Source organism: Melanotaenia boesemani, chromosome 2 (genome assembly GCF_017639745.1).
Source record: "Melanotaenia boesemani isolate fMelBoe1 chromosome 2, fMelBoe1.pri, whole genome shotgun sequence".
NCBI lineage: Eukaryota > Metazoa > Chordata > Actinopteri > Atheriniformes > Melanotaeniidae > Melanotaenia > Melanotaenia boesemani.
Window position 1 is genome coordinate 26632309 of NC_055683.1, and position 13082 is coordinate 26645390.

Consider the following 13082-nt stretch of genomic DNA (forward strand, 5'->3'; position numbering starts at 1 on the left):
ACCTCTTCTCAGGAAAACTGATTATGAAGGGATATAGAGCATAGTGTGGATTAAGGCCTCCAGGCAGAACACCACAGAAACACTTCTAAGTTCACCAGATACTTCACACATGCTTTAAACTTGTGCCTTCTGTAGTTTCTGGTGACATATTTCTTTCTATGTCTGATCTAAGTGTTTGCAGAAAGGCTGACCTACGTAATTTGTACAGTAGATCTACAGTATTGCTGAGACGCATGACATTCATTTTTTTCATGTCCACTTCATTAGCTTCATATTTCTCTTTTATGTATGCTGTAAATGATCCATTAAGATAAATGAAAGCCCCACTAGCAGAGCTATTTCCTGCTTTTCAAGACAATGGTGCATTACCTTTGCTTAGTGCACCCCACTGAACACGTTGCTCTTTATAGGACATGTCCAAGCCATGAAATCATTTGGAAGCTCAAAACGGATGTTGATTGGTTGTATAAGTGAATATAGCTGCCTAGCAGTCTAGCTTCTGCACAAAATGAAGTTAAATCTGTTTCTGTAAATGACCATACTTATATCTTGTTAAAAAAAATAAATAAATAAAAAAAAAATGATGCCACACTTTTTTGTTATTATTCTTTATTTTTCTCATTTTCAGTTTGTCTGTGAATGTTAGTCAGAATTTGTCTTCTTCTCTGCCAAGGATCTGATCTTTTCTTCGTTTATTTCATTTATATTTTGCAGAATATACTACGCATTGTTTTTAGCTAGTGTGCCAGCAAGAAAAGAGACTGAAGTTCTTCCTGTATTTATGAACCTGTTTTCTGTATTAACTAAGAAGAAAATATGTGAAAGTAATAGCAGGGCCAGAGAGTCGTGCTGGGTAGTATCAACTTATTTCTCTATGCTTATTTACTGACAAGTGCATTTGGTTGCTAATTTATGCCTGTTAAACAGTATGTTCCCACTCTTGCTGTCCATTTAAGAGATTACAAATTTACACACAGTGTGTGTCATTTGATGTTGGCATTTGTTATTTGAAAGACAAAACATCTAACCTTTACAAGAAAAGACCCACATAGCTTCTAAAGTGTTTCCAATTAAAAAACATCAAAAAACAGCAAAAACTTGGAATTGGGTACCTAGTATAAAAACAGGCAGATTGTTCTTTCAGTCTGCTTCATTTCACCTTATGAAAGCGGGTCTTGCACCTGGATCTTAGGCCCTCTTTGAGGACGGGGTCTGAAAACATCAGTACTCCCAGAGAGAAGATGAGTCGACAGATGCGCCATCACCCATAAGCGTGCCACCCTGGTCTCCGCGAAGGTATTTCCCATTGGAGCCCTTGATGGCGATGCGTCCGTGCTCCAGGAACTCGAGGAAAAAGTCCTCGGATTTTTCTCCGTCTGAGCAGACCAGGCCACTGCTTGAGACGAACCAGAACTTTCCATTCGCACCTGAGGACAGGTCAACTGATTATACTCCAGTCATTTGATTCAGTGTTATGATAGATGTATCCTCTATTGATATATATTGAAACAGAAAGTATATTGATCATAAAGCTGACATTTAATATGCTGCTCACACATGAAAACACTGACTTTTTATATTGTAGGCGCCATCATTGAAGATCAGTGAGAAAATGTCATAGATGGATCGATTCGCATCCAGAGTGTTGGAGTTTTTGTGGTGACACACAAAGCCATTTTCGCCACGAAGGATCAGAATTGGGCGGTTGATGAGTTTCATCAGAAATAATTCATCATCACCTGCAATGAGAGGTAAATATTGCTCATGTGCCGAAACAGCTGACAAAGTAATATAAGAATTTCAAGCAAAAACAAAGGTTGAATCTCAAGTGAGTTGCCTGAAAGCACTTACCCACTGTATCGCTGACCGCTGAGAGCTGCCCATTCTTCTTTGTGCACACATACTTTCCATTGCTGGCTTTGAGGGCTACCCTCTGTCCTCGCCACTCGATGTCAAACATTGTGTTGACCTCTCTGAAGTGTCGTGGATGGGTTAGATAAATACAATTAGATACATTGTGAAATAAATGTGATGATAGAAGAGCTCAGAATAAAAACTAACAGTAGTATGTAGCATGTGCTGTACATAATGCAAGATAACTGGATAGCAGGTAACCACTAGAGTGACCACAACAAACTGAAAATTTGTTACAAACTTGCAAAACAGCGCTTCTCTTACAGCTTTAAAGGCTACTCACACTTCTGTGGCAGTGGACTGGATCTCTCCATGACTCACTAAAGTCCAATAGGAGCCACCATTGGTTCTGAACATGGACTTTTTGCTCTCCTTATCTATCTCCATCTGGAAGGTCTCCATGTCTGTCTCCACATCCTGATTGGCTGAAATACTCACCCCTGGTAATACAGAAGAAAAACAAATGCATGATAATTGTTGTGTTTGCTAGAATTTCTGGATTACAGTATTTTATCCTCCTGAATGCCATTTTCGTCTCCCCTTTCTTTATTTAAGTGTTACCAAAGAGACAGTTACAGCAATGATTCAGCATAAATTAAGAAGCCTGTGCTGTTGTTGCAGCACATTGTGCAGTGACGCAAATAGGCAGCAGTGCAGGTTAGATCTTATAATTTGTAAAATAAAAAGTTACATTTCATTTTACAATTTATTTCAGCTGTTTGACATTGTACAGTATTTCATGCCCCCATCTGAAATAGCCCTCATCAGCTATGCACTAATTTGTGGCCCCTTGGCACAGTTTTATTTAAAGACTTGTGCCAGATCAATGAGCTTCTAATTTGCACATCTTAATTAACAATTAAAGTGTATATTTCACTTTAGAGTTATTTAGTTCGAAGTATTACTTACATGGATTTATGCCAGTCTCAGCTCTGTACTTTAACTAACAAAACAGTGCTCTGTGAAAAGATGCCTGATTTTAAACAGTTATGAGGTCAAGGCTTAAAAATTCTTTTTGATTGTTTTGTTTAATTAATTAACTTAGTTGAACAGCAAGGAATATTTGGCCCAAATGTGGGTTTTACTTGGGCCATAAGTGCCAAAAGTGACTCCAATTAGTCCTAAATATGGCCTAGATCTGTTCTTTATCTCAGCAGTGGCATCTACTGACTTAACTGGGGAATTGAACAAAAGAAATGGAAATTTTGCAGGTGGACACTGGTTGGGATTCTGTCTGAGACATTATTTTAAATTGCCCTATGAAAACCCAAGCCATCAGTTTATTAATTTTAATATATGTTGCTGTACTCATAGGACACCACAGAAAAGATACTGATGGGGTTAGCTCCTCATCCATACCACATGATCTGCCCAAAGCATTCTCTTTGGGGTTGCCCAGAAGTGTTTTTGTTTTAGGGTAAGGTAGTAAACACTACATAACAATTAACAGATACTGCATTTCCTATGGACCCTGCATTGTTTCTTTTCTTACAGTTCAAGATTCCCAGTCATGGATATATCCTGTAAATTGTGGCAGCCCTGTGTGACGGCAGCCAAGAAATTAGTAGTTCTAATGGCTACCTCTCCAGGACCTCTCAACAAAACACTAGTTATACAATCCTTTATTGTATATTTGGAACTATCTTTATAGTTCCCTATACATACATATTAGGAGTGGGACTTTAACAGGTTAATTCTGATTAAATAATTATAAAAAAAAACTTTTGTGTTAATTAAATCAATGCATTTAATTGCTGTTTGCATAACAAACAATGCAGACTGTTTGTCAGTGCACATTTCCTGGTACACCGATTACAATGATGTACATTTCAAAGTGACTTTGGGCAATATTTAGCAAGTTTTCAGACCCCTCTAGGAAATTTATTTAAAAAAATGACTAGCAACAAATCTAGCAACTGTTTCTGGTGTTTTTGGAGTCTATTGGAGACTAGCATGAAAGCACATATCGTTACTTTTCTCAATGAGCCACGAATGCTGCTGCAGGCCCCTCCTCGATGCAAAAGCACAAGGCTGGGAGAAATCTGCAAATTTTGATATTGATCCAATTCCAAGTAAATCCTGGATATCAATATTAATATTGCGGAACCTGATATTGATATCAATATCAGTATCAATAAAGATACTGATACCAATACAGATACAGATACTTTTTGCTTGAAATTTCACAGTCATTTAATATTTTTGTCTTTATCTGTCATTTTTATCATCATAATCAAACAGTATAAAAAATATTGTCAAATAAAACATTTTTTACTAACAAACTGAATGGCAGAACAAAAAAAAATAAGTTTAAGCTTTCTTTGTAAACAATATAAAATAACATCAACAAAATAACAAAATAAAATAACTGTTATTTCCTTTTATCACACAGCTGCTCGGTTTGTCTAAACAAAATCAAAACCTACTATTTATTGGCTTTCATTCACATTTTTTGGCTTTTTCCCCTCAAAGCACTATATTAGAAAAATATCGATCTCATCAGGTTGGTATCGATCAATACCAATAACAGCCTTGGTATTGATAATATCGATATTTGGATATGCCCTGCCCTAGCACTCACAGCTGTAGTCAGAGTGGGAGATGACGAAGGTCAGAATGAAAATGAAAAGTTGCCACTGGCTGATCCTGTCCTGGTTTTCCGTTAGATATTAATGCCCATTAAGAGTGTGGACAAAAACATTTTAAAAGTTTGAAATTCTGTAACATGTTCTCTCTTAATTAGAGAACAGACAGAGAAGTAGAAAATGGAACTTTAGTGTTCAGTTTTGGCCAGGGATATTTTCTTTTTTTTCTACTGTTTTAAATTGAAATGCAATAAATTAATTAAATTAATTAAATGCATTTTTCCAGACATTACTATAGCCTAAATTTACCTTGTTATTGTCTGTGTCCATTATTTGATCCAGTTGTCCAGTAAAATCAATAATAATAATAAAAAAAGGTTGCTTTTTGCAGCAAATATTATGTGATTGAAATGCAATCAATCAAGATTTATTAATTCCAAATCCACCAATTAATTAGATATTTTTTTTTATCAAGTCCCACCCCCTAATACATTTACAACATATCTTGTTCTTCTACTAGCATAAATTGGATGTTTTTGCTTTTTATTCTCCACCATGAAACCATATAATACATCAGATTTTAAGTCTGTTTCCTCTTTTAAGTGTGCAAAAGTTCACTGAAGAAATAGTTTGGGCAGAAAGTATTTTTGAATAAATTCTTATTTTAGCAAACTTTTCCTGTTCTTTCTCCCTTTTTTCCCAATTGTTTTGGAACGTTTTCTGTTAAAGCGCACCCCCTATTATCAACTCATGTGATCAGTTTAACATACAAAAGCAATTGTGCAAGTAAAACTAAATTAAAAGTGTGCTCATCTTTCCAGTCAGTTGGTCCCCTGCTCTTTAGGTAGAATGCTTCACTTGCAGTCAGTCTAGTGTTACTTATTTAATCCTCGTGTTTAAACTCTGGTTGGTGAGGTGTGTCAGGAGGTGGCGAATACACAGACAAATAGCCTGTAATTCAACGGTGTCTGCTGTAGTTCAAATTAGGTGTCACAGAAATATCCTCCAACCTTTCTCTTAATCCTGTTACAACCCTAATCCCCCTCAGTCACCCCTCCACCCTTCCTGTTCATTTGTATGCTGTAATTCCCTGAGTGGTGAAATGCAAATCTGCACTGCAGGGCCCACTAAGCAGCTTTCAGTACCTTGTTCCTTAAAAAACATGGAGCTGCCACAGGGCTAAATACTTGAGTAGAAAATAAACGATTTTGTACTGTTTAATAAAGACTGAGTGCCAGTTTGCTGAAATGCAGCCCTCATAGTGTTCCAATTATATTCATGCATAAGCTTAATAATACCTGCAATCAAAAGTTAGCCTAAGAATCCCCTTTAGTAAATATGCAATATTGAGCTAGTTTACTATTAAACAGTGAAGATGTTCTGTAATAATATTTAAAGGAATTATTGTTTTAATTAAATCTTAAGTATACTTACTCACTTTTCTGACACTGTAATTGTAGTCAGCTGAGCTGGTCACACCATGCAGGCTAAAAAGAGACCATGTTGCCTGTAGCTGCTGCTACGTTATTGCAACATTAAGAGTGAGAAGCTGCAAGGCTTACAAGCCATTGATAGTAATTGATGCCCCTGTGGCTTAGATCGACCCTGGAGTCATTTGCACACTACTTAATCTTCAATGGACGCACAGTGAAAATGACAAAGCCCATTACCACAGTGACCTCCACAATATGGCTTTCAACCATTCTGAATGAAACAACTAGTCAAAAATAGCAAAGCTTTTTCTTTTTCCTCAATGAGTAAATCTGATTTCTTTGTTAATTACTGTAGCATAACTACGAATAAACCAAGGCTGTCACTGTAAGAAGTATAATATTTTAGTCCACTTGATATCCAACACAGCCAGTTATGGTACTGATTCATTTAAAGCATGATTCATTTGTTTAATGACACTGTTGAGCTGCTTTACGTCTGCATGCCCCAATGTTTGGCTGAAGGCAATACCTGAACCAAATTGGGGACATCTATGTTTTTATCCTGATTATATTTTGAAAATATCTTTGAAATCTGAAGATTAAATATGGAAATGCAAGAAAATACTTAAGTCAATCGATAGTTATACAAGAACTAAGTTGGATACTGCCACTGATCAACCAAGACAGTTATAAAACCCAAACTACACACGTTACTGATACAAATGAAGCCAGGGCAAATTTTCTTTAGCCTCTAAGGATTTGAAAATAGCCTCACCTAGTGTCGTTTGCCCTAAAGTGCACAAGGATTTATGACAGCTGCTGACTGAGTTCAGAACCATACTTTATCATTTTGACATTATTAATCATGAAGTTTTTTTTTTTTCTTTAATTTCTTAGTGTGAACTCTGAAAGGGGTTCTAGCTAGACTTAGCCAACATGGTAAAACTGTCCATGTTTGACTCAACTTAATTTTACATAAATATTTCTGTTAAATATACACATAGAATCACATCTCATTGTTCATCTTTTAAAATACTTGGATTTTACTTAGGTTAGTACTCTTTATGAAACATCATTTAGTCAGTTTTATACTATATTCTCAAGACTGTATTACAAGATGATTACCTTGTTTGACAGAAACAAATCTTTTATTGGCAGCTTGAAAAACTACTTGTGGATGACTCTCTTCAAGATCAAACAGCTCATCTTTTCCAGGTTTGGAGCATCGGCCGGAGCGTAAGGTTCCTGTGGGGCCCACAGGTGTCAGATATTTGCCATCGCAGTCCTTAAAGGCCAGCTTGCCAGATTTCAGCTCCAGTGTGAAGCTGGTTGTGTTGTTGTTCTCCTTCACCAGTTTGCCGTCGTTGCTGAGGAAACGGCTGTCACAGGTCTTCAGGCTGTATTTGCCTTCCATGTATACCAAGGTGACCAGTGAGTCCACGCCCCAGGGAATATTGCTGTCCACTGAGATCTCTCCATCTGAGGCAGACAGATGGGCGTAGCGCTTGCGTGCCACACTGAGCAGGCTGGCCTGTGGGTGTAAAGCCAAATGAACGGCCCATAGCTCTTGTTCCCCAATGGCTTGGGCAAAACAGGACAGATAGTCAGCCGAGCCTCCAAAGTAACGTAGATAAGGCTCTGATTGCAGTGCCCAGCGACCATCAGACTGGGGCACGATAAGGAAGCGGCATTCAGGGTCAGGTTTTTCGGCTCCACATGTGATCTTTCCATCTTTGTCAGAAGCCAGATAGCGTCCCAGGTGGCTGCGGAGGAACACAACTTGACCATCTTGCTCGTCCTGCTCTAAGGTCCAGATTTGTTTCTTCTTCATGCTGATGCCCGAGGCATTCACCTTGAAGCCGAAGGTCTCAGCTGTCAAGTAACGGTTCTCATAGTTGATGAGGCCAAACTGCAGCTTCAGAGCCCTGCTAATTCCGTTTGTGGGCATGCTTGAACAGGCTGCACGTTAAGACAGCAATCAGAGAGGTTTAGGACAAACAAGGAAAAGGGCACCAAGGAAAGGCAGGCATGAGACTGAAAGCTAAATTAAATGCTGGATTTCTCCGTTCTTCTGGGTCTCAAACCATGAACTCCACTTATCTCCCTTGATGGATAGTTAAGTGTTCTTTCCTTCTTCTGTCACTTTCTCTTGCTCCCCAGAGGGCTTGCACAGGCACTTGCTCTCAGTTCCTTAATGAGTTAGGATTAAAATCAGCAGGACACAGCACCTCAATCCAACAAGCCGCTGACGTCACATACCAGTGCACCAACCGCAAACCTCCCCTCCTCCCTCTCCTTCTCCAATGCACGCACAGCTCAGTTTCATTTTCATGTCTTCTTCACATTTTCCACTTTCTGCTATCTCCTCTGTTTTTTCTGTCAGTGCCTGTCATCTCTTCCTGTACAAACACTGACTCACTTATTTGTCAACTAGTCTTCTACTGGTTCTCAAATTAGGTCCACGTACTAGTGGTCCGTTTCCAGCCCAAGGATTATCCTAGCTTTGATCTGCACAGACTAATTGGAGAATGTCCAGAGAGTAAAGGTGCTTTTGTTTGCACCCCGCTGCTTTTCAATGCAAACACAATTTTAACAGAGTTTTTGACCATTTTCATGGTGCACTTTATGTCTGTACAAGTTGGATGACCATTTGTTTCACACAGAAAAAAATCAAACAGTTTGCCTTGTTTTAAGACTTTATGTAGACATCAAAGCTGTATTCAAAAGCCCCTCTTTCACATAAAATTGGACTAAAATTTCTGTACACAACTGACTCACGGCATCTTAGCCATAAAGCAGTACAGTGATTTCTTTATGGAGGTTATTTCACTAGTTAGTCACATGCATCTCCACAGGGCCACTACATTTGCCTGTAGTACTAAGACATCTTTGTTAGCTCTAAACCATGCTAAAAGGAATTTGAATAGCACAGATTTGAATGTAGATTCATTTGCCTTTTCTCAGCTTTCACCTTGCCTGTTTCTCAATCTTATATTCTTGCTAATCACTTCAGACCCTCTTCTGTTATTCTGCTTCTCAGTTAATAGTACAGGATGCAACTTTATGCCCCACCTTGACCTATGTCACACGGCACACCAAGATCAACCTTTGTAAGAGCATTACACCCCCTTTTCACAAGTTCCCAAGAATGTTGAGGGTAAAGCCAAATAGAAAAGTTCATCGTATGTATCAGCCTCACAAATGTGTATGATTCGAACCATTGTATGAATGGTATTAGTTCTCCTTACTATCCTCCATGCTGTTAGGTGGTCTCATTCATTAGTCTTTAATAGTAAAGAGTGATTAGCAAGGTAATCCCAGTCCACACATGGGTTATCATGCTTATATTAATCTTTCAGCAAAGGTTGGAAAACCAAACATAAAATCAATACCACAGGGGTCTAATCTGTAGTTCACTGAGGTCATTAAAACCTGACACATTTAATTGGGGTGCTTCTGGGGGGAACTAACTAGAGAACTCACAACTCATTGGAAAACAAAAGAGTAGAACCGTAACGCAGTCTCAATTTTTTTAATTAGGCTTAAAACATTGAACTGTCTCAAAATACTTCACCCAAAGAATTTTTGAAGTGATACTTCACAAGCATGTGCTTTTATATGCACATACAATCTTTGCTTAGTAGCAGTTAACATTCATGAAAACCAGTAGAAATATAAGAACACACAAAGTTCAAAAGAGAAGTTAGAGTCTTGACTTTTATCTTTCTGATAGTTGGATTTTCAGTTTGAAAGGTGCAAAAACTGCCATATACAGCCCAGTAATTCCACGGTTGAAAAACTGTGGAAGAACATGGTTTCGGATGCTGCTCAAGCATCCCCCAACAACCTAAATTGAAGCTTTCTGACACCTTCTCCAGGGAGACTCAGATCCCCCCAGTAATTGCTAACGGTTTCTACCGTGACATGGATGCTGTTGAGCAGCAAAAATTGGACAGGTGAGAAGAAATTATTGTCAGGAATTCATCCTTTCTTAAAAATAACAAATAAAATTCATTCAGTTCAGAATGATCAGAATCGGAATGCATGTATTACATACAACAAAATTGCAGCGCCTCATCTACACAGAACTGCACACGTACACAAACACACACACACACACGCACACACACACACACACACACACACACACAAACATTAAAAATAAGCAATAAAACCATTACAAAAACAATAAAAGCTATAACATAAACAATAACGGCAATGAATCGATTAAAAAAATGAGGTAAGTGCAAAAATTGAGGTAACAGACATCAAAATGAGATCATAAGTGCAAAATAGTGCAATTTGCGCTGCAGTGCCATTAATCAGTTCTTACTGTTTGCTGTATTGTATAGGGGGGGTGGCGGGTGGTGAAATGGGTGTGGGGGATGTCTTTCCAACAGTTTCCAAACCAAGTAGTGATGGCATAAGTTGGAGCAACAGTAGAAGGACTGTAGCAGGTTCAGAGCCTCTGTTGAGCCTTTTCTACAACAGCAATGTTGTACTCAAACTATTTAAGATCCTCACTGATGTTCACCCCCCAGAAATTTCAAACTGGGCACCCTCTACCACCGCACCCCCAATCTGCAGTGGCCTGAACTCCCCCTTTTTCCACCTGAAATTAATAACAAGTTGTTTTTTTTTTTTGTCTTTTTGATTTAGAAAGAGTTAATTATAAGAACATTCAGACAGTTTATACACCTCATCTCTATAAGCAACCTCATTCCCATAAAGGTTCCCGTGACTGATAAAAGGATCTAATTTTATATCCAACTAAATATCTTCAAATAACATCACAATATTTTGCAAAAGCAGTTTTCTAGTCTTGTTAACTTTTGTGTTTATAATTCAAGATCTCAGCCAAAAGTTAACTTGGCCTATAGTATTAACTCATGCAATACAGGTAAACAGGCAAATTTACTGTTGATAGCATTATCTTATATCCTATTCCTTTTTGTAACAGAAATGAATGATCATGGAAAAATATTCAGCATACTCTGCTGGTGACATTACTTTTACCGGTACTGGTCTAAAACAGCTTCATTCTCCTTATGAGGCTAAACTAATACTTCATTAGTGATATGGATTTTTCAGTTTAAATAGCTAAATAAAACAAAGCAAACATGTATTTCAAACCTTTCTCACAACCAGTATTCACAACAATACAGCACAATATTTATCATGTGTTTTCCTTCGTTGCCCACTAGATGGAAGCATTGTCTCAATCCAGGGCTCAGCTGCAGTTTATTGCTTGTTCAGCAGACTACAAGGATTGAAACTATCTTTGTCCAAAAGATTAATAACCTGAATTACAGGAAATAAAGTAAATTGTTTGGTGAACTTGTTTGGTGACTAAATACATATTGATCTGAGCAATTGAGTTCAATCCTATAATCAGGCAGTGAGAACTGGGGTATTGAAAACTGATAACTGACATGCATATTGTATTACAGTTATTATTATTGAAACAATTTAATTTGTAAATATTACTTGGATGCTTATGGAATCAGAAGAAATGCAACTAGGCTTTCTTAAAAGGACAATGCATCACTTCTTTATTAAAAAAATTAATCGTAGTGCTCAGATAGTGTTAATGCTGCATGCATGACACTGTCCTACTGTATTATCAGAATTAGAAATTTTTAATAAATCTCAGAGGGAAATTGTTGCTTTGCAGTGCTTCTTAAAACAGTTAAATACAGCATCACACTGTAAAGGAAAAAGAAATAGAAAAACAAGAGTGCAAGTGCTGAGTTAAATAACAAGAAAAACAAGATATTAATAATATAACAAAGACATTAACACAAATATTTACATGGTTCGAACCTAATCTACAGTGCAGAAATATGCAGGTCATGACCAAAGAAAGGAATGATTTCCTGTGGAGTTCTGTATTGCAGCAAGGTGGAATGAATCTATTACTGAGCGTGCTCCTGAGGTTGCCCAGCATGTTGTTAAGAGGGTGTAAAGGGTTGACCAATATCATTCCTAACTTGGACAGCATCCTCTTCTCTGAAACCATCCTCAGAGAGTCCAGCTCCACACCCATGATTTTATTAGGTCTGTTGCTGTTTGCCGCAGCAGACAACCACATAAAGAAGGGTACTGGCCACCACAGACAGACAGATAAAATATCCTGAGCATGATCTGACAGCTGTCTTAGAAAATGGACACGGTTTTGGTTCTCCCTTCCTGAAGTCCATTTTGTTGTCAATGACCAGTCCTAGGTATTTGCAGTGATTTGTCAGCATATCTCAACTTTTAGTTAAAATGCAGCTTCATTAATTGTTACAGTCATAAATGTCCAGTAGATGGCAATGTTGTCCACATATTGTTAGTCATTTGTTGTCACTCCATATTTGGATTCTTGTGTTCAGCCTGTTTACGCTAAGAAGTGGGAGCTGATTGGCCCGTTGAACATAAATCAAAAGCTGAGCAGATTCTATGCCTATTGATTTTAATGTGAATGGCGTGTTGTACGTGTTCTAATGCCTCTAATTTGTCTGTTCATCTTTTCTCACGCAAACACAAAAAAGAAAAAAAAAATTGTAAAGAGATGTTGTCAGTGAAATACCACGAGTCTCTGATGATACAAACAATATTTAATCTGTCCTTTAGATGCTCCTATATTCCTATATTCATAAAAATCCAGGTTACTTGGCATTCCAGGAATCTCATGAGCAAATAATATGTGCCATTTAAATGTTGGTGGGCTTCTGATACACACACACACACACACACACACACACACACACATATATATATATATATATATATATATATATATATATATATGTTTACTTCAGACAATACACCAATACATTACTATTATGCCATTATATGTTACTCTTCACTTCTGTCATATCCCTTGGCAGAATTTGTGATTATGTGCTGGTCAGAACAGTGAAACAATTTATTAAAAGATGATTAGTGAAAAAAAGTGGTTACTCACAAACAAATACAAACATGCATGCACACAGATGTGCATACATGCACACACACACAGATCAAATGGTGAGCTCAGGTCTACCCTTATAGGACATGAACATGGATTAATGTGCTCAGCACGATTATTTCATTTATAACTGTCCTGGACCTTTACAGATAAGACCATTTTTCAGGTTGCCATCCATTAGCACCTTTGGACTGCATC

General features: G+C 37.7%; 1 protein-coding gene across 1 annotated transcript; it reads right to left on the reverse strand.

The window, feature by feature from the left end:
- Window positions 1-389: 389 nt before the first annotated feature.
- fscn2a (fascin actin-bundling protein 2a, retinal) lies at window positions 390-8055 on the reverse strand. Its single transcript, XM_041971382.1, has 5 exons — window positions 7058-8055; window positions 2198-2354; window positions 1852-1973; window positions 1572-1739; window positions 390-1427 (listed from the first exon to the last, which is right to left on the reverse strand). Exons 1-5 carry the CDS (start codon window positions 7878-7880, stop codon window positions 1222-1224), a joined length of 1476 nt encoding a protein of 491 aa, XP_041827316.1. The 5' UTR covers window positions 7881-8055; the 3' UTR covers window positions 390-1221.
- Window positions 8056-13082: the final 5027 nt, after the last annotated feature.

Excerpts from the sequence above, each read along its gene's own strand:
- fscn2a (XM_041971382.1), bottom strand. The coding sequence starts at position 7,880 with ATGCCCACAAACGGAATTAGCAGGGCTCTGAAGCTGCAGTTTGGCCTC. Across the intron at positions 1,974-2,197 it reads CAGTCCACTGCCACAGAAGT|AGAGGTCAACACAATGTTTG; the intron begins GTGAGTAGCCTT and ends ACGACACTTCAG. Across the intron at positions 1,428-1,571 it reads TGGCGCCTACAATATAAAAA|GTGCGAATGGAAAGTTCTGG; the intron begins GTCAGTGTTTTC and ends ACCTGTCCTCAG.